The sequence below is a fragment of the Quercus robur genome, chromosome 11 (assembly GCF_932294415.1).
Source record: "Quercus robur chromosome 11, dhQueRobu3.1, whole genome shotgun sequence".
NCBI classification, from domain to species: domain Eukaryota; kingdom Viridiplantae; phylum Streptophyta; class Magnoliopsida; order Fagales; family Fagaceae; genus Quercus; species Quercus robur.
The window spans coordinates 53350302-53377965 of NC_065544.1; the positions used below are offsets into that span (position 1 = coordinate 53350302).

At 37.8% G+C, this 27664-nt stretch overlaps 3 protein-coding genes, 1 long non-coding RNA gene and 1 pseudogene across 4 annotated transcripts; 3 read left to right on the forward strand and 2 right to left on the reverse strand.

The window, feature by feature from the left end:
- Nucleotides 1–4227: 4227 nt before the first annotated feature.
- On the forward strand, nt 4228–5163 carry LOC126705229 (uncharacterized). Its single transcript, XM_050404134.1, has one exon. The coding sequence runs from the start codon at nt 4228–4230 to the stop codon at nt 5161–5163; it is 936 nt and encodes a 311-aa protein (XP_050260091.1).
- Nucleotides 5164–5961: 798 nt separating this feature from the next.
- Nucleotides 5962–9316, forward strand: LOC126705230 (uncharacterized). The gene is made up of 3 exons (XM_050404135.1): nt 5962–6673; nt 6884–8301; nt 8714–9316. Exons 1-3 carry the CDS (start codon nt 5962–5964, stop codon nt 9314–9316), a joined length of 2733 nt encoding a protein of 910 aa, XP_050260092.1.
- A 10617-nt stretch (nt 9317–19933) lies between these two features.
- LOC126705231 (uncharacterized) lies at nt 19934–20365 on the forward strand. The gene has a single exon (XM_050404136.1). The coding sequence runs from the start codon at nt 19934–19936 to the stop codon at nt 20363–20365; it is 432 nt and encodes a 143-aa protein (XP_050260093.1).
- Nucleotides 20366–23908: 3543 nt separating this feature from the next.
- On the reverse strand, nt 23909–24494 carry LOC126706854 (uncharacterized). The gene is made up of 3 exons (XR_007648725.1): nt 24441–24494; nt 24099–24216; nt 23909–24012 (listed from the first exon to the last, which is right to left on the reverse strand). It is a non-coding gene; the product is annotated as an uncharacterized LOC126706854 (long non-coding RNA).
- A 2662-nt stretch (nt 24495–27156) lies between these two features.
- LOC126705232 (aminopeptidase P1-like) overlaps nt 27157–27664 on the reverse strand; it is a 32777-nt pseudogene continuing 32269 nt past the window's right edge.

Here is a 27664-nt window from a genome sequence, read left to right on the forward strand (position 1 = left end):
TCATGCCACGTGGAGTACACTTAGAACTCGAGTCTTTGAGACTCGAGTTCCACTTAAAGGCCACGTGGACATGGATGCCACGTAGATGCCCTTAAAACTCGAGTCTCTGAGACTCGGTTTACTAAAAGTGAAACCGAGTCTGAAAAACTTGATTTTTAAATGTGGTCAAAAACTCCATATGGGCTGGTCATGTCTGTTTCCCATTAGGTTTGGTCATGTCCCATCTTGTTTTGTTTGGTCTAGTCTCTTGGGATTCAGAGAATATTTGACTAATTCCTCTCTCAACAACTCTCATAGAACCTCTCTCAACTCTAATGTATAGATTGTAGGTGAATCAATCTTGTTTTTCTTTAGGGTTTCTCTCTCAAAATTCTCTCTGGAAGCTCTCTTTCATTTGTGGGTATAAGGGGTATTTATACTGGAGTGAGAGAGGAATGCTAAACGTTAGGTTTTACAAAACAGGGGTGGCTCGCGGCTTGGCCTCGCGACTTGTCTGAGTCGTGAGAACCAGTCGTGAGATAACCGTATGGCCAGTTGTCCTGTTTTGTCCTGTAGTGCTCCAGCTAGCATGACTGTTCACCTTCTGGCACGCTTGGCATGTGTGCTGCGTCTGGCGGCTTGAAGCCGTGAGCCACCCGCGAGAACAAGCCGCGAGTCTCTGTTTTCTTGCACACTCTTGAGCAATCAACACTCTATCTCACTCACTACCCTTACAACAAACCCACCTAAATACAGGGTTACTAAATGTTGAAATACAAGCAAATTTGGCACGGAATAAAGTCAATAAAATGGTTGATTAAATTCAACCTTACACTTAGCTTCTTGGTGGCTAGCCTATACAATTTCTCATGATTTTTAGCAACCTTGTACAATTTTGCATAGGCTGTATGAATGTTATCTTGTTCATCCATTGTCTCAAACTTAGATTCCACTAAGTGCTTTTCATCATCTACGGTTTTCGTAATCCCTTCAGTAGGATCAACTGTAGCAGTGAAAGCACTCAAGATTCCCTCGTCATCACTATCATCTAACTCAGTCTCAAGCTTGGTATCACTCAAGGTAGTAGCAAGAGCCTTACTTTTCCCAATCAACTTGAGATATGTTGGACATTTTTGTTTCATGTGTCCAAAACCTTTACATTCGAAGCACTTTGGTTTGGAGGGAATAGTGTATTGACTGCCATCCTTAGCATCCTTCTTCCCTTTATCTTTACATTTGAATTAAGAAGAACTCGATTGCTTACAATCATTGTCAAAACCTTTCACATTAGCATTCTTCATGAACTTCTTGAACTGCCTAGTGATGTAGGACTTTATCTTGGAATCTTCATCATTTGAAGACTCATCAATTTCATCATCTGAGGACATCTTCCGTTAGTTCTAATTATATTATGCTACACTTTTTGTATTGTTATAAAACATCTTGAGTTATTGTATATGTTGCAAACAATTATTGTATGGAAGGAGTTTGAATTGGATACTTGTTTTATTTTTTACTTGTGGAATGTATGGATCTTTTTCTATAAATGTGTTGTTGAAATAAATGTATTATTCAAATGTGAGGTTTTAATAATGTAATAACAAGTTACAGGTTAATATCAAAGCCATGAAAAAAATAAAAACAGAAAATAATTTTTAGCGACGAATTTTTTCGTCACAAATATAGCAACAAAAAATTGTTTTAGTGAAGAAATATTTCGCCGCTAAATGTAGCAAAATTTTGTAAGAAATGGTTTAGTAACGAAAATTTTCGTCACTATATGTGCCTAGATTTTCTTAAAAATAGTTTTAGTGACGAATTTTTTCGTTATTATATGTGACCGAAAATAGTTTTAGTGACGAAATTATTTGTCACTAAATATAATTTAATAAACTAAAGTGTTTTTAGTGACGAAATGTTTTCGTCATTGAATGGTGTTTTTAGCGAGGAAAACATTTAGAGACGAAACGTTTTCTTCGCTAAAAGTTAAAAAAAAAAAATCAAATCAGACTTTTAGTGACAAAATATTTCGTCACTAGGACTTTTAGTGACAGGATTTCAGTGATGAAATGAATTTCGTCACTAAGGATTGATTTCGTCACTAAAGGTCCTTAGTGACGAAAAACTGGACTTTTAGTGACGAATGTTTTCGTCATTGAAAATACATTTTGTTGTAGTGGTAAGTGGGAATGCGATATTAAAGAACAAGGGAAGAACTTATAGAGCAGTGGGAATACGAAGGGTCGCCAGTAGGAAATGCGAACGGTCGCCGGTTGGAGGTGAAGGATCGGTTGAAGGTGAAGGATCGGCGAAGAGGAAGAGTTGTTGGACGAGATCAACGATGAGATCGATGTCGATATTGATGGTGAAAAGGACGGTGAGATCGACAGCGACGAAATGGAGATATCGGATGGAATAGAGATATCGGCGAGAGAATAGAGCTTATCGGCGACGGAATAGAGCTTATTGGCGACGGAATGGAGATATCGGTGACGGTTCGGTGATATCGGTGAAGGTTTGGTGAGAGCTTATTGGCGACCGAATAGAGCTTATTGATGACAGAATGGAGATATCGGTGACAGAATGGAGCTTATCGATGATGGAATAGAGCTTATCGGCAACAGAATGGAGATACTGGCAACTGTTTGGTGAGAGCTTATCGGCAACGGTTGGGTTTCTCCATGTCGGCGTCATTTGGGTTCTGATATTTTGGGAGCTGACATAAAAGAGGGAAGGGAAGAAATGAAAAGGGAAAAGTGAAACAAAGGGGGTTTACACTCACCTCTTTAGCGACGAATTCTTTTCTGTCGCCAATGCCCACTTTGTTGTCGCAAAAGGTATGGTTTTTATGTTTTTAGCGACGAATTTCAGTTTCGTCAGTAAAGAACCCGGGCTTTGTTAAGATTTTTAGAGACGAAATTCATATTTTGTCGCTAAAGCATACTTTTAGTGACGAATAGTGATGTTGTTGCTAAAAACATATAAGTGCAAAACTATTATTATTTTTAGTGATGATTATTTTTCGTCACTAATTCTTCCTTATAGCAACGAAAGGATTTTTGTCACTAATACTATCCACAACAATACCTACAGTGACGAAATATTTCGTCACTAAAAATTTCAACTTTTAGCGACGAAATATTTCGTTGCTATAGATTAATTAAGCTCGCGTCAAAGTTTCCCTTCGCCGGTGCCCATTTTTCAAATCACAATAGTGACGAATTTTTTTTTCATCTCTAAATGTTATAATTTTTTTCATTATTAGTGACGAAAATTCATATTTCGTCACTAAAGTTGTATTTTTAGCGGCGAAAAATATTTCCTCACTAATTTTCGTCGCTAAAAGCACATTTTGTTGTAGTGCGCACCAGTAGCTTCTTCAGAGAGAATGATGAACTAGGTTGCTATATGCATGTGCAACGACCTTTAAAATAAGCTTTGTATATGTCTGGGGTTGTGAGAGAAGAAACCCTATACAAATATTTCAGTATAGGCCAAAAATCGAATCTGAAATTTCTTATTTCATAAGTCTCGATAGAAACAGCTTGTGTCGAAAAACCCAAAACTGGAAAGTGGTAGATAATTAAGTCACGGTTCCAACCCATCTGGTGTTGAGTCAATTGGATTTTTGAGGAGAAAGATACTACCAAAATACTGATCAGTGCTCAAACTTGATTTTTCCTTTTTAGATTTTGCCTCTTTGATTTCTTTCTTTATTTGAAGCTTCCAAACATGGTAAACATCCCAAGCACTCTAGTAGCACCTCCTTAGACATTTAAGCATGGTCCTTTAACTCCTCTTTAATTCTAGTTTGGCTTCCATTCTCTCACAAACTCTTGTAAACTCATTTTTTCCACATGATTTCCTAAAAGTAGAAAATTACACCCAATGAATGACATTTTATTCAAGAAATTATTTAAAGATAAATAATTGGGACTAATGCAAATCATAGCTTAATTATACAAATTAAGCTTAATAATAAAGAGATAACGCCCATATAAATATATAACAAGTATACATTTTAAGGCGTTATCAGATAGTTAGATATTTTTATAAAAAATTATGTATTTCAAATTAAAATATAATATCTTCTAATGTTTCAGTTTTATTTTACTTACCTATTTCAGAAACTTACCAAATGTGATAAGAATGACTTTTAATGTATTATAATGTCATGGGTTAATAGCTATAATTTTAATACACTGATTTCATATACAGCTATATGCTTATTAGCTTGGGGAGGAAGTCATGGCGGAGGAAGTCATCAATAGTTTGGAAAATATGAAGCTGACTACAGAAGAAGAAGAGGTTATTGCTATTTCAAAGGAGGGTCATCTGGAAGAAATTGAAAGTTGTGTGCTAAGTCTAATTGGGAAAATTCTTATGTGTAAGCCTTTTAACAAGAAAGCAACTCAGAATACGTTGAGAAGAGCTTGGGGGCGGAATGAGGAGCTGCAAATTATCGAGGTGGGGGCAAACCTATTCCAATTTAAATTCAGATCAGAGTTTGAGATGGAACGGGTATGGAAAGGCGGGTCGTGGACATTTGATAATCAAGTTTTAATGTTGCGTAAATGGAAATCAGGGATGACAACAAAGAATGTTCAGTTTGAAGCAGTCCCTCTATGGGTGCAAATTTGGGATGCTCCATTTGATATGGCATGTCCCAGAGTTGCAAGAGAGGTGGGGAGTAGATTGGGTGTAGTGGAAGAGGTCGAACGGAGACAAAGGCAAGACCAGCAGAACCTGTTCATGAGAGTTAAGGTGGCCATTCCAATATCCAAACCGTTGAGGCGGGGAGGTTATCTAGCAGGATCGGATGGGGAAAAAGTCTGGACCACGTTTAAGTATGAGCGCTTGCCAATGTTCTGTCACCATTGCGGGCTGCTGGGGCATGATATTAAGCACTGTGCGAAGTACTTTGCATTAACAAAGAATGGTAAGGAAGCTCCTCTGCAATATGGCGAGTGGTTGAAAGCAAGTGGGGGGCGAATGGGGCCAAACCCAGGGAGGCAGTCCAGAAACGATACGGCGGAGGATGAAGGAAGAGTGAAACCCAACGGTCTGGGTAGGGCAACGGCTGACAGTCACGATGAGGTAAACCCTAGAGAGCAAGAAGGTAACGAAAAAGGGAATAACGGTAAAGCGGGGAATAATAAAGAGGCTGGAGTTAATGGGGGCTAGATTTCAGCGCAAGTTGAAACAAATATGGATTGGCTATCAACGGGCAATATGAGTATTAATTATTTGGGGAGGAATCTGAAATCAAATAGGAATAATGAGGAGTTATTGCTGCATGATCCAAGGAGCGTGGTGCATGAAGTAAGGAATGTAACCCATGAAGAAACAAACGTGATGCATGAAGAAAGGATAGTAAGGCATAAAGAAAAGAATGTGGGGCTAGGGGAAAGTCAGCATGTGGAAGAGAAGGCAAGTAATGGGCCAAAAGGGACTAAATTAAAGCCCACATGGACCAGGATAGCCCGTGTGAGTGAAGGAAGTAAAAAATCAGGACTTACTGAGCCCAACACGATACTGGGCAAACAGGGGAGTGCAACTTATAGAAGTGGACAGTGAAGCAGAGCTGGGGGGTCAGATGAGTAAACGTGAGAAGATACAGGAGGATGATCTTATCAACAAAGCGGCAGGGGTGCAGGATCACCCTTGCCGAGCACAATGAGGATGTTAAGTTGGAACTGCCAAGGGCTTGGGAACCCTTGGATAGTTCGAATCCTTCACAAGATTGTGAGGGATCAAGCTCCCATGGTGTGTTTTTTAATGGAGACTTGCTTGGATAAAGAGGGTTTTTAGATTCACTATAAAGATATACCATTTAAGAATAAATTGATAGTCAAGAAACCGAACACAGGAGGGTGATTGGCACTACTTTGGAAGGCAGAGGTGCAATTAGATGTGATCAACTATACAGAGCACCATATTCTAGCTAAGGTTGTGGAGGAAGATGGGTATGTCTGGTACTTAATGGGCTTCTATGGTTGGGCTGAGGCAAGTCAAAAACAAAAGTCATGGGCTCTATTGTCTCATTTATCTAGTTTTGTTGATGGGCCTTGGTGTTGTATAGGGGACTTCAATGCCATTTTATTTTCCTCTGAAAAGCAGAGCGTGCACCCACCACCATACAAGCAAATGGAAGAGTTTGGTTCGGCCTTAGACTCTTGTAACTTGCTTGATCTGGGCTTTCATGGTTATCCATTAACATGGAACAATAAATGCCCAGGGATTGCTAATACGAGGGAGCGACTAGATCGGGTTGTTGCTAACACGGCATGGAGAGAAAAATTCCCAGCAAGTACAATTTGTCATTTGTTTTCTCATGCTTCAGATCACCGCCCTATTTTGCTACAAACTAGAACTAACAGGGGAGTGCGAGCAAAAGGCACACATGGGTTTAAGTTTGAGGTGGCGTGGCTTTTGGATGAAGAATGTGAAGGGAAGGTGAATGAGGGGTGGAATGAGAGGGGAGGGGCAGCAGGTTCGGCCTTGGCTAGAGTCAAAGAAAAAATAGTAAAATGTGGGGAAGAATTGTTTACGTGGGGCTCGTCCAAAACTGATCCGGATATTGAAGAAATTAAAAGGCTTCAAAGGAGGGTAGAGAGCCTAAGTGTTTGTGAACCGACTGAAGAAACAAGGGCAGAATTTTTAGAGGCTAGCAAGAACCTTGATGCTTTGCTACGTAAGCAGGAAATTTATTGGCATCAACGTTCTCGGATCTCTTGGCTCAAACACGGGGATAAAAATACCAAATTTTTCCATTCCAAGGCCTCACAACGAAGTCGGAGAAACTTTATCGAAGGAATTAGAGACTAGCAAAATAATTGGGTAGAGGAGGTTGAAGAAATAGCGGGGGTGGCAACTAATTATTTTGAGTCTATTTATAGCTCAGGTGGCAGCAACCAAATAGAGGAGTGCCTTGACACAGTGCACTGTAAAGTGACCACAGATATGATAGAATTTTTGTCCAGTGATTATAGTGCAGAAGAGATCAAAGCAGCGGTGTTTCAGATGGGACCAACAAAGGCTCCTGGCCCAGATGGTATGAATGCTTTATTTTATCAAAAATTCTGGCATATTGTTGGTGATGACGTGATAGCTGCTGTGTTGAATTTTCTGAATTCTGGTATAATGTTGCCTGAGATTAATTATACTCATATTGTTCTTATATCGAAAATTAAGTCACCAGAGAGAATCTCGGATTTTAGGCCTATAAGCCTCTGTAATGTAATTTATAAAATCATTTCAAAGGTCTTGGCCTACAGATTAAAATCGATTCTCCCTAGCTTGATTTCCCCATCCCAAAGTGCTTTTGTTCCTAGGCGGTTGATCACTGATAATGTCCTAGTTGCATATGAAACCTTACATGCTATGCATAGTAGGAGATCGGGTAAAAGGGGCTATATGGCATTAAAATTGGATGTTAGCAAAGCATATGATAGGGTTGAATGGAGCTTCCTGAAGGGTATTATGTCTAAGTTGGGTTTGCCTGGGTGTTGGATTGATAGGGTGATGAGCTGTGTGACATCCACCTCTTTTTCTGTTCGTATTAATGGAAAGGCCTATGGTAATATTCGTCCATCTCGTGGGCTCCGTCAAGGAGACCCTTTATCACCTTATCTATTTCTGTTGTGTGCAGAAGGGTTCTCTTCTATGCTAGCCAGAGCACAGGAGGAAGGGAGGCTCCATGGGGTGGCAGTTTGCAGAAGAGCACCTTGCATATCCCATCTATTATTTGTAGATGACTCGCTTATATTCTGTAAGGCGAGCCAAGAGGAGGTGCAGGTTATTTCAGAAGTGCTACAGACATGTGCTGCTTCATCAGGGCAATGTATCAATTTTGAGAAATCCTCGGTTTACTTTAGTAGCAATACCACATTGGGAGATAGGGAGAGAATTAAGGAGACAATGGGGGTGAAGGAGGTGGAGAGGTTTGAATCCTACTTGGGTTTACCTACACTGGTTGGCCGTGCCAAATACCAAACCTTTTCCATTCTTAAGGATAGGGTTTGGAAAAAAATTCAGGGTTGGAAGGGACAATTATTGTCAAGAGCTAGGAAGGAAATTCTGATAAAAGTCGTGGCACAAGCTATACCTACATACACCGTGGGGGTATTCCAGCTACCAGTGAAACTTTGTGATGAGCTCAATGCTGTGTGTGCAAGGTTTTGGTGGGGACGAATGAGCAATGAGAGGAAAATCCATTGGAAAAGTTGGAATGTGTTAACTCAAGCTAAGAAGGATGGCGGTATGGGTTTTCGTGATTTAAGAAATTTTCAACCTTGCAATGCTGGCCAAACAAGGATGGAGGTTGCTACATGAGAAGGAATCTTTGGTCTTTAGGTGCTTTAAGGCCAAATATTTTCCCAGGGGCAACTTCTTGGAAGCAACAGATGTACCCAACTGCTCCTTTGTATGGAAGAGCTTATTAGCAGCCCAACATATTTTGAAGAAGGGTTGTTGTTGGCGGGTTGGAGATGGCAGCTCCATTCGGGTCCTACATGATAAATGGATTCCTAATCATCCAACTAATCAAATACTTCATCCACCACTAGGAGCAGAGGAGGATTGGAGAGTGTGTGAGTTGATTGATTGGGAAACACACGGCTGGGACCGAGGATTGATTGGGAGGAATTTCCATAGAGAGGATGCAGATGCTATTTATCACATTCCCTTAAGTCGAAGGTCCATTCCGGACTCACTTTTTTGGCTGCCTAACTAGAATGGAGTGTATTCGGTTAAGTCTGGTTACTACATTGCAAGTGGCCTATCAAGGGAAAGGGATGGTATGGAGGAGAGCTCAGGCATGAGAAATAGGGGACTTATATGGCCTAGACTGTGGAAGCTTAAATTACCAAGTAAAATAAAGGTATTTGGGTGGAGGGCTTGTCAAGAAATCTTGCCTACAAAGGGGAATCTGGCTCGCAGAAGAATCATTGAGGATGGGAGGTGCGAAGTTTGTAAACAAGAAACAGAGACGGTGATGCATGCTCTGTGGGACTGCGGAGTAGCGCGTGACATGTGGGCTGGGTGTCAGGGAAGGATACAAAAAAGGGTGGGAGGCCAAGCGGATTTCATCAATTTATTTGAGGAGATGATGGACAAGTTGGAGGTGGAGGAGCTCGAGCTGTTCCTGGTGCAATGCTGGGTTATCTGGGGTCAAAGGAACTCGATGATACACGAGGGGATGCTTCAGGAACCGTCTCGGTTGGTCAAGCGTGCAATAGACGTGTTACAGGAATACCGTGGTACAAGGGAGCTTTTGGCTATCCACAGTAGCGCTGGACTGGTGCAGAAGTGGGAACCGCCGGCTGGTTCAAGTTAGAAGATCAACATTGATGTAGCAGTTTTCGCCAAGATAAATGCATCGGGTGTTGGGGTGATTGTGCGGAATGACAAGGGAGAAGCCATGGCAGTGTTGTCAACTAGTGGGCCACCAGTGCAGAACAGCGAGGAAGCGGAGGTGCTAGCTTCTCGGAGAGCATTGGAGTTCGCGGTTGAAACAGGGTTCATGGAGCTGGTTCTTGAAGGAGACAACAGCACAGTCATGAAGTCTATCACGTCTCCTCAACCAAATATGTCCCGTCTGGGTCATGTATATGAGGATATAAAGTGTATTGCTGCTAGACTTCGAAGGTTGGAGGTGAGCTTTGTAAAACGAAGTGCGAACGCTGTCGCCCATGCGTTGGCTAAGCATGCTAGGCAAATAGATGAGGAAGTGGTTTGGCTGGAGGAAGATCCTCTGCCTGCTATTGAAGCTCTGTACTGTGACTCTCTAAATTTAAATTAATGAAAGGCATGTGTTTTCACTCTCAAAAAAAATACATAAACATTAATTTAGTGGCTAAATGTATAGTAATATTTCCGTACCAAATACATTTTCCGTATAAGCCGTTTCTGTTTTAAACGTTCTAGCGATTTTAATATGGAAATTATTGATATATATTATAAATGTTTGTTATTTGATTTAAGGAGAAGTGAGAAGTTAAAAGTTTGTATGCTACGAGTTAATGGTTATGGAAATTGTATTGAATTCTTTTGAATTCACTATAGCGATTTTTCTAGATTTGATTACAAGTGGTTGCAACCAAAGAAGTATAAAGACCGATTGAATCATTCACAAACCCAAGTTTAGCAAATCCTATACTTGGACAAAGTTGAATCATTCGCAAACCCAAGTTTAGCAAATCCTATACTTGGACAAATTGAATCATTCACAAACCCAAGTCTGGCAAATCCTATACATCAACCATACTTTTAATCACAAATCATCCCATAATTCTAGGAAGTATCCAAAAAAACGGCAGCCTTGCAACTTGCCAGTCCCTTATATATACCCTCTACGTCATTGTCATTGAAACACTGAAAAAAGCAAAGGAGAAGAAAAAAATTTAACAAAATTAACTCAAATACAGAAGCAAATTAATTCAATGGCCAACAAGTTCGTTGCAGTGTTTCTCATGTGCATTGTTGTCATTGCAGCATTCGACAACGCAGCTGCTTCGGAATGCTACGATGACTGCTACAGTAGGTGCAAGGCTAGATCGGCAGACAATAGTAACATCTTCTGTGAAGGTGCGTGTCAAGGTAGCTGTGATGGATACTGGAATAATGGTAGGTTTTAGAAATGAATAATGTTACGAGCACCACATTTTTCATAACTATAGACTAAACAAATACAAGGTCCTCTTTTAATTTTTTTTTCCATTTTTTACATGAAAACCCCAATAATCCTATTGAATTGTTGGACGCCATACAAACTGGCCTTCATAACATAGTGACACTAGATTCTTGTCTACAATTGACAACTTACCACCTCTATGCTTGTGGAAAAAAAAATTATGAAAAAATTGTGCTATAGACTAAACAAATACGAGGTCCTCTTTAACTTTGTTTCTTTCCAATTTTTTTCCATGAAAACCCCGCTAATCCTATGGAATTTTTGGACACCATACTAACCGGCCTTCATATATATATAAACGTTTGCTCTTTGTGCAGACGTCACTGACATCCATCAACGCTGAGCGAATGAACGGGAGCACAAAGTCTTACTCAAAGGAATAAAGGGAGATGGATCGTGGAATAAATTAAGTTGTTTTTTTTTTTTTTAATAAGAATCTGGGATAAATTAAGTTGTGTCCTAATGTATTCATTTTTTCAATTTGTAATACGTATGGCATTATGTTAATTGTGATCATTTTATATTTTTTTTCTCTAAAGAGATTGCTATATTGTCATCCAATGTGTTATTAACATTATCGATCTTATGAACTGGCTTGTAATTCAAAGAATAAATATATTTTAAAATAAGCGTAATTAAATGTATATATATAGTAAAAATTCCCCCTTAAGTTGGATATTACTAAGGGTATATAGATTTTACATTTTTGTAACTATTAAAAAAGGTCCTGTATAGATATAATTTGGTAGAGTACGTAAATTCTTCATTCTTGATTATTATATTTTTTAGTGGAAAAAAAAAAATAAGAAGTAGATAATTTGTTTCTTACTTGTTAACTTTATATTTGTTCTTCTCAAAAGAAAAAAAGCAACTTAATTTTTGTTTTGGGATGAAATAAGTTTATTTTATGTTTACATTTTTCAAGTAAGTTATAAAAAGTCATTACTAACTTATGTAATGAACAACCAATTTTTTAGAACAAGTAAGATTATTTATTTAAATTTATATTTGAACTAATAATAAGTTTTTATAAGAAAATATGGATTAAGAAATGGTTTCAAATGGATTTTTAATATATGATATGTGATTATTTAATACAAGTACTACTAAAAAAACTAAATAAATGAAAATCAAGGTGTATAAAAGCTAACAAAAATACACAAATGCAATCTGCAATGATGAATTGCCATATAAACCTTTTCATCAAACCCAGTGTAAAAGTGATGTAACATCAATCCATAGTACATGAAGTGAGAAACAATACAACAAAACCTCACTACATCCCTCAAAACACACTCTCCCCCTACCTAGTCTATCCCAATGCTAGTGCTCCTTCTTACAAAAAGACTACTCTCATACGAAACTGCTCCCCTTTTTTGTCACGAGTGACAAAGGGTGAATCACTAAGAGACAGTCATCTCATCATCATTCTCGATGCAAGAAAAATCATTACCATCATCATCTCCACCATCCGAAGAGGACTTAGTTGGGTCAGGCGAGGGAGAAGGAGCAAAACCACCAAGGCAAGACTGGCGGCGAGAGATGCAACTTATCCTAGCGTTCATCTAACACATCTCATTAGAAATATGGTCTAGATGACTACCAAAATTAGCAAGCAAACGCTGAAGCTGCTCCATGATGTCGGCGAGAAAGACATCTGCCTTGGAGGAGGAAGAAAGGGCAAATGAGGAAAAAGGTCGAGAGGTAGGAGCTGCAGAGGCTGCATCCGTCGTCTCCACACATGGCCGCTTTGTAGCAAGCTATGTTGCACTCCTCTGGATAGACACCTTACTTATGGCACCCATGACATGGAAGAGAGGAGAAGGAGGAATAGTGACATGCATGTGTGTGAGGATACGCGTGATAGCCGAAAGAAAGATGAGCTCATCACATGTAGCAGTGTCTTGATAGCAATCTAGAATAGATACTATCACATGTGATGGAAATTCTATAGAAATACCTCCCATGAGAGAAAGAAGGAAACAAGCACGAGGCTCGGTGATAGCGTTATAGTGTGACCGTGGAGTAAGTACAAAGGTCATCACCATATTAAGGATCTATGGACCCTTAGCAAACTTAGATGTAGAGAAATTTGGGGTACCTCCCCACAACATGGCCTTCTCGCAGAAGAGTGAGGCCAACTCGTCTCTAGAGATGGTAGAGAAATGATGATGACTAGGGTAATCCAGAAGATCCAACCTAGGGACACATAGTACCTCGAAAATGAGCTCCGGGGTAACTACGATACGTTTACCTTGAAATACCATAGTAAAACCCATCCAAACCCATCCACCATAGTAGATCCACTCACACCACCAACACCTTCAACACTACAACAAATTCTCCCATAAAACACACAGACTCTAAATAAAATGAATAAAGAAATAAATAAAAACCATAAACGTAGATTACAACCCAAATTGGAGTGCTAAGAGAGCAAGAAAAATCTAAGAAAAGAAAGAGAAAAAGTTGAGAGCAAAGAAATTTGGGTGAAGGAGAAAGAAAGAAAGAAATGAGAAAAGAAGAAAGAAAAAAAAAAAAAAAAAAAAAACATAAAAGAGAAGAGAGAAGTGTACAAATTGAAAAAAGAAAGAAAGAAAAGAAATGAAAGAAAAAAGAAAAGAAAAAAGAAAAATAAAAGAAGAAAGAGAGTGTTGGCACTTGATTTTTGATGTGGACTTGACATTGAGTTGGGTCCCACATGTTTGCCAAAATTTACAAGAATGCCACATAACTCATAATTCATGATTCAAAAACAATAAAAACTTGTTTTCGATTTTCTTCACCCAAACTCAATTTTTTGAGTTTCGAGTGATGAAAATTGAGTTATGGGAACAAAACCAAACAAGCTTAATTGTAGTGGGACCCATGAATTTTGAGAATTAAGTTATGGAAATTGAGTATTGAGTGATGATTTTGCCTAAACCAAAAACCCCCTAAGAGGATGTCGGAATTGAGGTGGTTTGAGTTATATAACTTAAAACTCATCACTCAAAACCCAAAATCCTTGAGACCCACTAAGTGAAAAAAATTTTGGTTGAGTTTTTAGTTTTTTTTCCATAACTCATATCTCAAATTTTTGAGTTATGAGAATGAAAACTAAGAACTACGTGTTTTCAATTTGTAAGAAATGAGTTTGATAGCAATTTCGTTAATAAGTGCAACCATGTGGGGCCGTCAGTGACTTGTCACATCCTTAATCAGTACCGTTGGAAGCTTTTCTGTTCTTTGGCTTTAACTTCAGCTTCATAATGAAGGTCAGTAAATACATACACCCACCATGCAGGCTATGGGCCCCCACAAAAAAGTGATAAAGTTAAGTTATAAGAATGAGAAACATGATTTTGAGTTATGAACCAAACAAGAAGTTTTCAATTTTGGGTTTTTGATGAGATAGATTTTTGAGATATGAGTGATGAGTTTTGAGTTATGAATTTTGAGTTTTAAGATAGCCTCAAACAAAACATGCTCTAGTTTACGCTGTTTCCTTCTTCTTTTTCATCGAACTCGAGTTTACAGGGCTCAAGTTCTACACTGCATACAGCTCGGTCTTGTCAAAATCGAGTTCCTCATTGCCTTTTAAATTAAACAAATTCTTGGTTAGCGAGTGCCACCGTGGCATTTTTTATGGAACTCGAGTTATATGTGAAACTTTAGTTTCACAAACTTGAGTTTCAAAACAATGATATATTACTAAATATTTCTAAAACAATGGTAAATTGGTAAATATTTTACCAAATAATGGTATTTGACCATTTTAGCCATTGACTTTGTGGTAAAGTTGTATTCACTATTAATCTTTGTTCTACATAGTTAGAACAATGGTTAGAACATGTAATCAAATGGTAATCATTGTTCTGCATAGTCAACCAAAAAAAAAAAAAAAAAAAGCCCAAAACAACTTTTCACACCCTCCCACACACCATTCCTCCTTTTTTTTCAACTTTAACACGAAGTCAATTTAATGCTTGTAGATTGACACAGTGATTTGTTGACAAATAGGCGACAGATTCATGTTGGCATGCTTGTGAATCATAACAATGTGCAATAGCTATAGGCTCGGGACCCTTACAATACCAGTGTAGGGTGTCCAAAGTGGCGAGCTTCTTCCATGTCTTCTCTTTTAACGAAATTTTGAAGATCTTCTCCAAAAAATCCACTGTTCAAGGTTAACCTCTGGACGGTCCTAAGCTGCAATAAGAGACGGTCAGACTAACAAGTAAAATAGACAAAATAAGTAAATGAGAAAATTTAAGCAAACGGACACCTACCAAACGGAGGCATTATGCCCCAAGTTCTATCAACAAGGGGCATGTTCTCTCGTTCATTGGGGTGGCACATCCAGTTGTCTCCCTACATGAAGAAATATCGGTTCTTCCAGTCCTAGTTAGAATTAGGGGTCTCCTACACTAGCCTAAGCGCTGGTTTCCTCAGTAGGAAGCTATAAATCCCCCTAGGCTTGACGATCTTAGAGGGACGGTAACAATGAAAGAACTCCTCTACGATTAGCTGACGTCTCCCTTTACTTAGAACCCTGTACAACACCTCTGCACCAAGGAAGATTCTCCAAGTATTTGGAGCAATCTGGGTGACGGCTAGTCCAAAGTACTGGAGTAAGCGACGGTGGAGAGCACTCAAAGGTAGTCCAAACCCCGCCTTGAACATTTTCTTATACACCCCAACATCATCAACACCACGATAATAACACTTCTCAAACTTAAAAGGTAGACGGATGGGGATGTCAACGGAAATATGATATCTCTCCCGTAAGGCATCGAAGTGTTTTCTTTTAATGGCCAAGTTAAAATCATTGACCATCCACATAAGGGGAAGAAGGAACTTCCTAAGGCCGTCAGGGCCAATGATAGATCTAATAGGAGATTCAATGTTCTCCTCGCCACCTGAGTCTCCACTTGTATCACTCTCTAACCTGTCCAAGTTTGAGTCATCATCCTCCTCCTCAGAAGGTGAATTAGCAAATGGAACCCTTTCAAAATAAGAGGAGCGGGGATCGTCTTGACCTAATGATTACACCTCATCATAGCCTGCTCCTTCACGGACACACGATTGCTCCCTCGACGCTTCACTAGACATCTATTACACCTACACGTGACGAATAAACTCCTAAGACTCTACAGGTTTGCATATGCGATGGACATACAATACTTAAAGAAAACAAGAAAAGAAAAAATATGTGTATAGGACGAAGAGCACTTACAGTTGTACGGTGCAGAAAAGGGACGGAAACGGCGTGGTGAACAAATGCATTGAGGAGACGGAGTGACAAATTCCTGCAGGTGACGGTGGCTTTCTAACACTAGAAAATGGTTGCGAAAAGTAGAAATGAAGGGGAGAAGCAACATATATATAGGGGAAATGGCGCAGAAGACAAAGAGACGTTTTGGTCTGAGTAACCAACCACTAAAATCATGCCACGTGGAGTACACTTAGAACTCGAGTCTTTGAGACTCGAGTTCCACTTAAACGCCACGTGGACATGGATGCCACGTAGATTCCCTTAAAACTCGAGTCTCTGAGACTCGGTTTACTAAATGTGAAACCGAGTCTCAAAAACTTGATTTTAAATATGGTCAAAAACTCCATATGGGCTAGTCATGTCTGTTTCCCATTAGGTTTGGTCATGTCCCATCTTGTTTTGTTTGGTCCAGTCTCTCGGGATTCAGAGAATATTTGACTGATTCCTCTCTCAACAACTCTCATTAGAACCTCTCTCAACTCTCACAGAACCTCTCTCAACTCTCATACAACTCTCATAAACTCTCATACACATTCAGCAGCAAAACATTGCTCCTCTCTTAACTCTCATACAAGCCCAACATTCATTGTAGTCTCCCTCTCTCACTCCCCCTATCACTCTCATACAATCTCAACAGTACATTTGCACATCCTCATGTCAGGTAAGGGTTTCCTCACTCTCTAGGTGGTTGTTTAGTATATATAACTGCTTTAGAAAGTGTTGCTTGCATTGAATTTGTCATGACATTTCTTGATAAAATATTTGTTTGTATTAAATATTTATATTTGTTTCCTGATAAAAAAAAAATATATATATATATATATTTATATTTATATTTATATATTTATATATATTCATACAACTATATATTTAAATATTTAAATATTTATATATATTTATATAAATATATATATATATTTAAAAATATAAATATTTAAAAATATATATATTTAAATAGCCAGTATATATATATATATATATATATATGAGAAAGATACACGAATCCACCTACTAATAGTCCATCCACATAGAAATATGGAACAGACATGCATGAAGAGAAATATGGAGAGAGATTTTCTTCTTTTTCTCTCTTATTCAATCTTGGCAAATCCTAGTGCCTAAACAGTTCAAATCTGTGTTGTATCAATATCATTTTGTTAGGGTTGAGTCTAGTTCAAAAGCTGTTAAAAGATGACAAAACTATCAAATTATGACAAGTTGATGATTTTTTGTTCATAGCTTTTTCACCATCTATATATAATGAATTTTGTAGTGAAAATTATTTCATTGAAAAGTAGGCATATAGGACTTCAAAACGAATATAATTTTATTCAATTTGGATTTTAAATAAGTGAAATGCGACCGTTTGAAATTGGCACAACTATATTATCTTCAAGATTTTCACTTGAGTAAAATGTTCTTGTTCACTATGTAAATTTTTAGGTTGTGAATTCTCATTTGTAGAAAATCTAAACAACCTATACAAGGCACAATAACAAAAACTTTTTGGTGAGAGAGGGTAGTCTTGAAATGAAGATCTTGAAGCCTTTCTCTTACCTAAAATAGAAACAAAAAATAAAAAAATAAAAACTTGGCAAAAAAAACTCATCTATGTGCTGTGATCCAAAAAAAGAAGTTATTAGAATTCTTGACAACACCTTAAGCCTTAAACCTTTAGTAGTTGAATCCTTAGAGTTGTTTTTCCTTTCAAGAGTTTTAACTTAGTTACCAAATCTTGTGCTGCATAATTAGGCTTTATCATTATTGCTTTAGATTTCGAAGTTATCTGTCACTAACATATTATACTTGACTCTCTAATAGGTTCACAATCTCTGAAAAATATTGATATAAATGTATACTTCGGTGGACCCCTTGACAATCCTGGAGGGATTGACAGATTCCCATTTAGAGGGGAGGGTATCGAATGCTACTACATGATGATACGTTGTAAGTTGAAGACGTTGAATGATTTGAAGAGGAAAATAATGGATGAATTGAATTTGAACCCTGCTTGGTATGACATCAAGATTATTTATCGTTACCCACAAGAAGTCCTTCATGAACGGATAAATTACGGGTATATGGTGATCAAAGAAGATAAACATGTAAAGATGATGTTTAATAGGATTTAGAAAATGTCCCAAGTAAATGCTGCTGAGTTGTATGTAAGTTTGGAGGCGTTTGCAGACAGCACTACTGAGGTGGTGCAACAAACAACTACGGCTTTACAATTTACAACCCTAGATGATGGATGCACTACAATGGGAGGGTATACAATGGGAGGTTATACACTCCCATCTCAAGATCATGTTGCCAATACTAGTGAAACCCTTTATCCTTAAGAGACACATTTAGAGGAGGAAGACGAAGATGAAGATGAAGATCATACTGCGAATGATGGTGAAAATATTGATGATATGGATGAGTACAAAGAGAGGATTGAGCGAGGCGACTTTAAGAACGATGTGGATGACCATGAAATCGTTCCCAATTTTAAAGAGGAAAATATAGAGTACCATGATGCAGGTGATACAGACGATGATATTGGCGTCCAGCATGATACAAATACGACCACTGGCTCCAGACCTCTTGCCGACTCATTCTACGCAAATACTTGGAAAGATATGGTTTATCCTCCACGTCTTCAGATACCATTTGTTTCTACTTGGGAAGATGGGATGCATTTTTGTAAAGGGTTGACTTTTGCAAATAAAGAGGCGGTGAAGAGTGCATTGATAATATACGCAGCAAATGATAATAGAAATTTTATAATCTGAAGGTCGACCAAAATGAAATTGTGCGCCGCATGCGTTGACGACAACTACAAGTGGTACGTTGGGGCATTCATGAAGGCTAAATTCAATGGTCTGTGGATGGTCACGTCTTATGTGGGTCCACACACTTGTATACCCTTTGGCCTACGAAGAGACGGTAAAATGATGGATTCTAACTTTGTTGCATCAAAAATTGTGGGAAAATTGCGACAAAATCACACTGCTCGTATTAATGAGCTTTGGGAGATCTTACGTACTAAGTATAATCACGAGCTTTCTTACTATAAAGTATGAGACGCAAAACAAAAGACAATTTCTAAGATATTTGGGGATTGGGAGGAGTCTTATCAAAGGTTGCGAAAATTGTTGTTGGCATACTTGGATTAGGACTCAGGTACCCAGTACAACTATCACACCATACCTAGGCCATACGAAGGTACTGCGTTACTGCGCTATGTATATTAGGCATTCGCTCCATGCATTGCTGCATTCCAATATTATAAGCCAGTGATCAATATTGATGGGACTCATCTGTATGGTAAATACAAAGGGGTATTGATGATTGCAATGGCAACCAATGCTAACCAAAAGGTTTTGCCTCTCACCTTTGCTGTTGTGGACAAGGAGTCAGGGCCTAATTGGGGGTGGTTTTTAGAGTTTCTCAAGAGTTCAATAGAGCATGTCATACCTAACGAGAGCATTTGCATTATTTCTGACCGACATAAAGGTATCAAATACGCCATTCGAGAGTGGCCTAAAGGTCGGGACGAAAGAGAATAGGTATTTCACTGATATTACCTTCGACATGTTGCTAGCAACTTCAACACACACTTTGATGACCCGACTCTAAAGGCATTGGCCTTGAAAGCTGGATATGCGACTCATGAAGCTAAATTTGAGTTTATAATGCAAACCATTAAGGAGGTCGAGATTAATTTACTGAGGGGTGTAGACCCTACTGATCGCCAGATTGCACGTTATATGCCATACACATACCTAGTGAGTGAGAATCTGGACAAATGGACCCAGTCACATGATGGTGGAAGACGTTACGGGGTAATGACAACCAATATCTTTGAGTGCTTTAATGGGGTACTTAAAGGTGCCCGCGGTTTGCCCATTGCTGCAATGGTTGATTTCACTTGATGCAAACTTGTTGCATATTTCCACGATTGACATAAACAAATTACTTCTAATCTCTCTCGAGGTAAGGTGTGGAGTGATTATGCAATGGAGATTTATAACAAAAATGAGCAGAAAACCGCAGGACACACTATGGGGAATTTTAATCATGAAACTGGTGTATATCAAGTGGTTATGCCGTACAATGACCATAGAGGTGGAGGGGGAAACCACAGTCATGAAGTGCCTGTATTTGCTAGAACATGTGGTTGTGGAAAGTGGCAAAACTTGAAGATCCCTTGTTCACATGGAATTAAAGTTCTTCAAGGTCGGCATCTCGATGCGACCAGCTATATTGACCCATGTTACAATTTGAACAACGCAATTCACACATATTCACATCATTTTGTGGTGCCAAGTTCAGAGTCATTGTGGAGGGACATTCGCGGACCACAGTGGGTGCCTGACCCACAGCTGTTGCGGGCCAAAGGTCGTCCTATGAAGTCAAGATTAAGGAATGAAATGGATGGGGTACAATGAGAATGAGGAAGTCGGAGGGAAGATCTGGAGTTGAGGGAGATTCAACCGAGGCAGCGATACGGAGTGTATCATCAAGAGGAGCATAACCGCAGAAGTTGTCCCAATTCCCTTGGGGCTTCAACAAGTGGTAGTGCTACAAACTAGGCAAGTGCCTTCATTGTTTTTATATAATATACTCACAATTTCATTTGGTTTTTGTTCTTCACATTTGGAAACTAATGACCGTATTTTAATTTTTGTTAGGCGAGCGGAGACTCGATTTTGATTAACTATTGTACGTGAGACTTATGGTTATCTTTTGTATGGACAAGTGTTAGGCGACTATGTAGACTATGTTGTATTAGTATGGACAAGTGTTAGGTTACTATGTAGAGTATGTTGTATCAGTATCGACAAGTGCTAGGCGACTATGTAGACTATGTTGTATTGTCTTAGTTGTTATCTTGTTTATTGCTGAATGTTGTTGTAATTGAACTATTTGCTATCCATTGTACTCGTTACATTACTTGCATTGTGCAGCTCTTGCCTATAATGCCAGCAATGATATTACTTTGGCATTAGTAGCTACTACTTTGGCAAGTTCAACCACAGGGGCCTTGTTTGAAGCGATGACAGCTAGTTAGTAGTGTTTTTGTGTGCTAAGAGGGCAACTATAATGCCTATGAATAGTAACTGTTTTAATCCAGTTATTTGCATTTGATGTACTCTCCCCTTGATTGGTATCATATGCTTGTATTTACTTGTTTACCGCAGACCATGTAATGTGTTATTTTACTACTGCAGGGGAAGGGAAAACTAATTCTGGTTTACTGCTGCAGGAGTAGCTGCAAAAAAAAAAAAAATATATATATATATATATATATATATTTACCAGTGAAAATCGAGTCTTTGAAACTCGATTTCCATTTGGGTGGCATATTTGTAAATAAACTACCAGACCAATTTACAAAAATGCCACCCAAATGGAAATCGAGTTTCAGAAACTTGATTTCCACTAGGAATTTTTGCAGTGGCATTGGCCCGTAAATATTTTTGAAGTCTTGACCTGGCATTTAAAATACCAGTAGAAATCGAGTTTAAAAAACTCGATTTCTATTTGGCGGCATATTTGTAAATAAACTACCAGACCAATTTACAAAAATGCCACCCAAATGGAAATCAAGTTTCAGAAACTCAATTTCCACTGGGGATTTTTGCAGTGGCATTGACCGTAAATATTTTTGAAGTCTCGGCTTGACACTTAAAATCCCAGTAGAAATCGAGTTTTTAAAAATCGATTTCCATTTGGTGGCATATTCGTAAATAAACTGCCAGACCAATTTACAAAATGCCACCCAAATGGAAATCGAGTTTCATTTCCACAGGGAATTTTTGCAGTAGCATTGGCCATAAATATTTTTGAAGTCTCAGCCTGGCACTTAAAATCCCAGTAGAAATCGAGTTTTTAAAACTCAATTTCCATTTGGTGGCATATTTGTAAATAAACTGCCAGACCAATTTACAAAATTGCCACCGAAATGGAAATCGAGTTTCAGAAACTCGATTTCTATTTGGGCCATTTTGTTTTAAAATCGAGTATATAATAGTTGAGTTTTACTAGAATATATAGAGATATATATATATATATATATATATATATATTTTTTTTTTTTTTTCCAATTTGAGAACTAATTTCAGAATTCTATAAATAACAAAATTTTTTTCCAGCATCATAATCCAATTTAAATGCACCATGTTATCTGGCCAACCACCTTCTTCTTAACCATGTTACATATTACCAAGTTCACAATTTGCTTTCACTTTGTTCATCACAATCAAATACTTCGCTAGAGGCTTGCTCCATTCTTCGTGCAAAATGTAATGGATAAAGTTATGTGATGTTGGCAATTAGAAGTAGCATAACAACAGCTTCAAGTGAATGTTCAACACCACTTAAATCACTTAAATTTTTGATTGGAAAATCACAAATGCTCATGACTCTGCCCAAGCTTGTAGTCATCAATCAAAATATCGCAAATACTATGTCTTGGTTTGGTTAGCCTATTATGCTGCTTCTTTGAGCTTCAATAATATCCCGACTTCAACTATAACCAAATTCAAGAGAAATGCATCCATGATCATGGCTATTGGGAAGGTGGAAAAATAATTTGATATTACTACAAAAACCCACAGTTTTTATCTGTACAATTGAAACCAAAATCATAGTCTAATCTTGCAGGGCCCTTGCAAGAGAGCCTACAAAAAAGAGATCCAGTGAAAACGTAGGTAGCAATAAAGTTTCTGATTTTTCAGCTTTGCATACCACATCCAAGTCAATTTCATCCATATCAGATATCTGTAATTAAATCCCACCAACCAAATATTTTGCACAAAGCTTTTTAGAATTCTGTTATTCATATCAACATCAAAATTTAACTTCCATTAATCTTTATACTTCTATTAAATATAAACATAGATGAACAATTTTAGAATGGCCCTCGAAGGACATTGAATCAGAAGACACACACACACAATGAGCCAAACAATACTAAAACAACATCAATAATGACTTCCTTGTTAAATATATAATAAAGCATCCTGATACCCACAGACCACAGTACATTATACATGTACCAGTGCCAAACTAGCAGCAAAGCATTGGTATTCTTTAATATGATGACAAAGCCTAAACTTTGTATGCAAATATGTATGCTAGATAAGTACTATTCCAATAATTCTTTGTAATGCTGAGAAAATTTGCGATCTTCCAGGTGTAATAGTATGCCATAATGCTTCCAACAAGAAGAGAGTAACGTTACTCCAGTCTTGAGTATCTTTGAGCCTGTCTTCCATGTGTAGCAAAGTTTATAATGATGCTGTACATAACAGTTAAAAGAAAAAAAAAAGAGTCACTATACATAATGTATACAACACAGAGCTTACACGCATTTTACATGGAAAAATATGACCTAAGTTTATCTGAAAAGGCATTACTGAAGCCAATGAGCTCAAGCTTAGATATTACGCCAGTCCAAGGGAGATGTGGTGTGTTTAGTCCAATTGGGGGTGTTTCATTACCAATCAGCAACAAAAAGGCCGCAAAGGAATTTTTTCTTTTTTTTCTTTTTTAATAGGTGCTCCCTCGCTCGCTTTGGATGGGGGGTGGAACTAGGTGCCACGCCTGCTGATGAATCCAATCCATCAGTATGGTATCTGGACTGCTTCCAACAGTATGTACCACTTCTTGGTCCGAATCAGCACGTATAACACTCTCCAAACCAATTTCCGATTCTTTCACCCATTCTGGATCAGCAGAAACGCCTCAAAATTCAGACTTACCCAACTCCACCATACTAGGGCAACTAACAATCACCACAAATCTGTGTGTGATGATGACAAATTTACCAGCTTGTTTAAGTGCTTTGCACATGACTAAGACGTCATCCTTGAGCTTTAAATCATTGTCAGCCTCCACAAGTACTGATGTTCCAACTGCTTCTTCCTAAGAGTAAGGTCTTAGAGGATGTTCCCTGCTTAGAGGTCTTGGACTGTGGGCCCTAAAGTGCTGCGATTCCATTTGGTATAGTTATGGTCTGTGAAACTGCACTCATCTGTTGCTTTTCCATACTTGAAACAGCTTGGTCATCGACCGTCAATGCAACAATACCCTACAAGCAGAAATTCAGTTCATATTTAAATATATATAGAAACTGATCTCAGAAACCATTCAAATGCTTATGATGAAAATAGATACCTTGTGCGCAGCTTTACTGAACTGAGTGGCAGCATCACTTCTAGCCCTACTTTGTTACTTAAAAGACTATTCAGTGTGCTGCCTTGTGCCATGCCAGTAATAAGTCCAGTAGGCAACTCTGCCAATAGAAAAAGCTAGTTTTTAGAGAGCTGATAAAAGGAGCAAGCTTTGGCCATCTAATAAACTATGTACTTGCAAACCATTTGAGCTACAAGGCTCTTGGCATGCTCCAAACCAAACTTATTTTGATCACACACATAAAAATAGACACAGGACTCTTTCAAAATTATGTCAAATCAAATACAAAAAATGGATCATAGGGAAAAATGCAACTCAAATTACCGCTTCCTTGAAATTCAAGTCATAGGTCTTGTCCTTGCTATCATAGAATTCTGATGCAACAACATCCATGCCAAGAACAGCGATGGTCAGAAGAGGCAAGAAAAATGCATCAATATTGTATAATTTTCTTTGCTAGAAGAGGAAATAATGAAGTAATAGTGATAAAATTGATGAAATTACCTAACCTTTCCCGTATATCCAGCTTTTGCAGTAGCAGTCTTCAGCAATTGAAGACCCTTTTTGTTTTCCTGTCAATCAAAATCACAACATTAGTTTATAAAATACTATACATGGTCTCTGACATGTGACAGATGAGGTGAAGCAAAATTGTTGTTAATGGAGGATGAACAGGTGAAAAATACAAAAAGAATTGACACATACAAAAATGAATAATCTAATATGGAGGTAGGTTTTGAAGATCTGATTCAGCAGCAGCTACAAACTTACTTCAGGGAATGATTCTTTGTTGACAAGATTCTTCTTGTTTCCTCATACTTCCATTTCTTTATATTTTTTCCTAGGGGTACGAGGAAATAATTTAAAGAAATGTAAGACCTGAGGAAGCAAGAAGAATCTCGTCAATAAAGATTCATTGTGGGAAAAGAAAATCTTGCTGCTGCTGAAGCAGAACTTGAAGCAAGATAGTTAGCTCTCGTTAATGCATGCACACGGCCTTGAAAGTTTTTGTTTCCAGACAGAACAGCAGCTGCAATAACGTCTGCATGTATAAATGAAGAGGATTATAGAGAAGAGAAATATAAAGTAGATTGAAAACCTAAAAGTACAAGGACCTGAAAGCAGATGATCCCCACTTAAGAAAAGCAAATCTCTCCTTATTCCTCCAAAACTCATGTTCCATATTAGCCTGTACTGCATTTTTGGATCTAGCCACATCAACTTGAACATTCATGATCAACAACAAGGTCTACTGGAACCTGGATGCAAATATATGATGTTAAAATGAAATCCCCATGAGTCATATGAATGGACAAGCCGTAATGCATAAAAAAAAAAAAAAAAAAAAAAAAATTAAAATGTACTAGAATTATACAATGCATTTTCATCCACCATCAACAATCATATTAATTTTCATTGTAATGTAACGTCAACGACACAAGCCAAAAAATGAGACCATAGATTAATGATAATATCTCTGACGTTGCACATCCACTAAGGTAATAGGACATGAAAAGGCTTCAGAAACGCTTCGGAAAATATCCTGAGTTATTAGAAAAAAATTCTAATCCAATGAATATAAAATATGTTTCTAGTTTCAGTTACTCAGGAGCAATATAGTGACATTAAAATAGGCTCTCATAGTTGACTATTGCTGTAAAATCAAATTTTGTCTTAAAGAATTGCAACACCAGTTATTTAGGCTACTTTGTGTCCACTATATGTGTACATGAAGTACTCTTTCCTCAATTAAATATCATTACTTATATAAATAAAAAAATTTACAACACCAGTTTTAATTCAGTATTATAGAGGTGTTTTTCTTGGAGAGAAAAGGCCTTACCTTCGTAAAATTTAAATGCACCCTGCTCCAATAAGGCCTTCTCCAGCAAGCTCTGTAACCAATGACAATGGATGCAGATCATTTTTATTTTTTTTACTTTAGATGTAATGGCACCATAAATTATGATTTACATGAGAGGAAAATGGGGTTTGTCAAACAGCTTCTTGATTAGCTAGTGCTGAAAATTTTCACCATTGCTTAGGCTCATGGACTTGAAGGACTTGATAAAGGACTCGTACATTTTAACAATTCCTACTAGAAGATGTGCCCTTGCCTTCGAGGACCCAATGGAAGAGTTTTTCTGCTCTCTGTATCTCCTGGATTGCTTTGGGGTTTGCTTCAATGGTTTCAGAGGAGGGACTCGATTTATCTAGTACCAGTGTATCTTTGCACCTGTTACTGGCAGAAGCTTGGATTGGCAAATCCCTTGGTTGCCGCATAGGTTTAGAGCTAGATAGCTGTATAGGTCCAATAATCTTAGGGTTAGATAAAGGTTCATGGCATTGTCAATACAAAAGTTGAGGTACAACAGAGAATATAGAGAGAGGAAAAATAACATGCAGCATATAAAACTATGGCAAGGAAAAAAAAAAAAAAAAATCCATTCTATTTTTATTCAACTACTTGCATTTGGCCTGCCATATCAAATTAACAGCTTGACTTATAGGCCTGAAATTCAGACTTGCTCAATTGAGGCAGAATAAATAATGTGGCAATACTTCAGAAGTTTTTCTGGTATTTGAAGAAATTGAATCATAAACTAAAATTCATAGCATATTAAGCAATATGCTATGAAGTCCAAGGGGCCATAATTTTTCCTTCTATTATTAGGTACATTATTTGTATATGCCAAGACCTTTGAACATATATGGAGACAACCTTGGTACATATGTTCATTGTTTCTTAGCATAATGTAAGATTATGACAATGAAACCTATTGCCGTGAGTATACAAAAGGTCATTTTACCATGCATTATCGTCCAAAAACTTACTGTTAATAGGCGAAGTTTTTGTTCATGTAACAGTATTAGTAACACAACTGTGTGAAACACAATGCAATATTGGTACCAACAAGTTATGATGCATCATGTTCTACTGAAATAACATATCAGGCTATATCTGGTCCATGATACATCTCACTTCAACTACTAACTTAATCCATGACAAGATTTAGCAAAGTCAATGAGGATAACAAACTCACAAATGCTTTTTCTTGTTTGCTCCTACATCCGCCAAAAAGTAACCAGAAGCACCATATATCTCCTGCATCTGTAAACACAAAACAAGAGTAGGCATCATTTTCAGGCCTTAGTAGTTGTTGCATATGTTGGAAAACAAATTGCATGAAAAACCTATGAGAGAGATAGAGAGAAACCTTAGACAAGAAGAGAGAGTATGTGTATATTTTCCAGAGAGAATACAAAGTTCAGAGATCATAGGACCCCTCCGTTATACCTGATGATCTAACCAGACAAGGTATTGCACAACAACTACACCATCATGAACATGAGCCCTTTTTAATCCTTCCAACTCAACTGGGTTCTAAAATATTATAACAATCAGTCAATAAGTAAATTAAAAATTTGCTAAAGATATTATTAAGAAGGTACAAATATAATAATGTTTTTAAAAATATATCCAAGAACACTAACAATAAAATAATTCGATTGCTCAGCTACCTCTAAAGATGATTATGACTTTTAAT

Bases quoted from the DNA above. Each gene is read 5' to 3' on its own strand.
- LOC126705229 (XM_050404134.1), top strand. From the start codon at position 4,228: ATGGCGGAGGAAGTCATCAATAGTTTGGAAAATATGAAGCTGACTACA.
- LOC126705230 (XM_050404135.1), top strand. From the start codon at position 5,962: ATGGGCTTCTATGGTTGGGCTGAGGCAAGTCAAAAACAAAAGTCATGG. The intron at 6,674-6,883 runs GTAAGCAGGAAA...TTTATAGCTCAG, and splicing joins GAACCTTGATGCTTTGCTAC to GTGGCAGCAACCAAATAGAG. The intron at 8,302-8,713 runs GTTGCTACATGA...CTGCCTAACTAG, and splicing joins CTGGCCAAACAAGGATGGAG to AATGGAGTGTATTCGGTTAA.
- LOC126705231 (XM_050404136.1), top strand. From the start codon at position 19,934: ATGGAGATTTATAACAAAAATGAGCAGAAAACCGCAGGACACACTATG.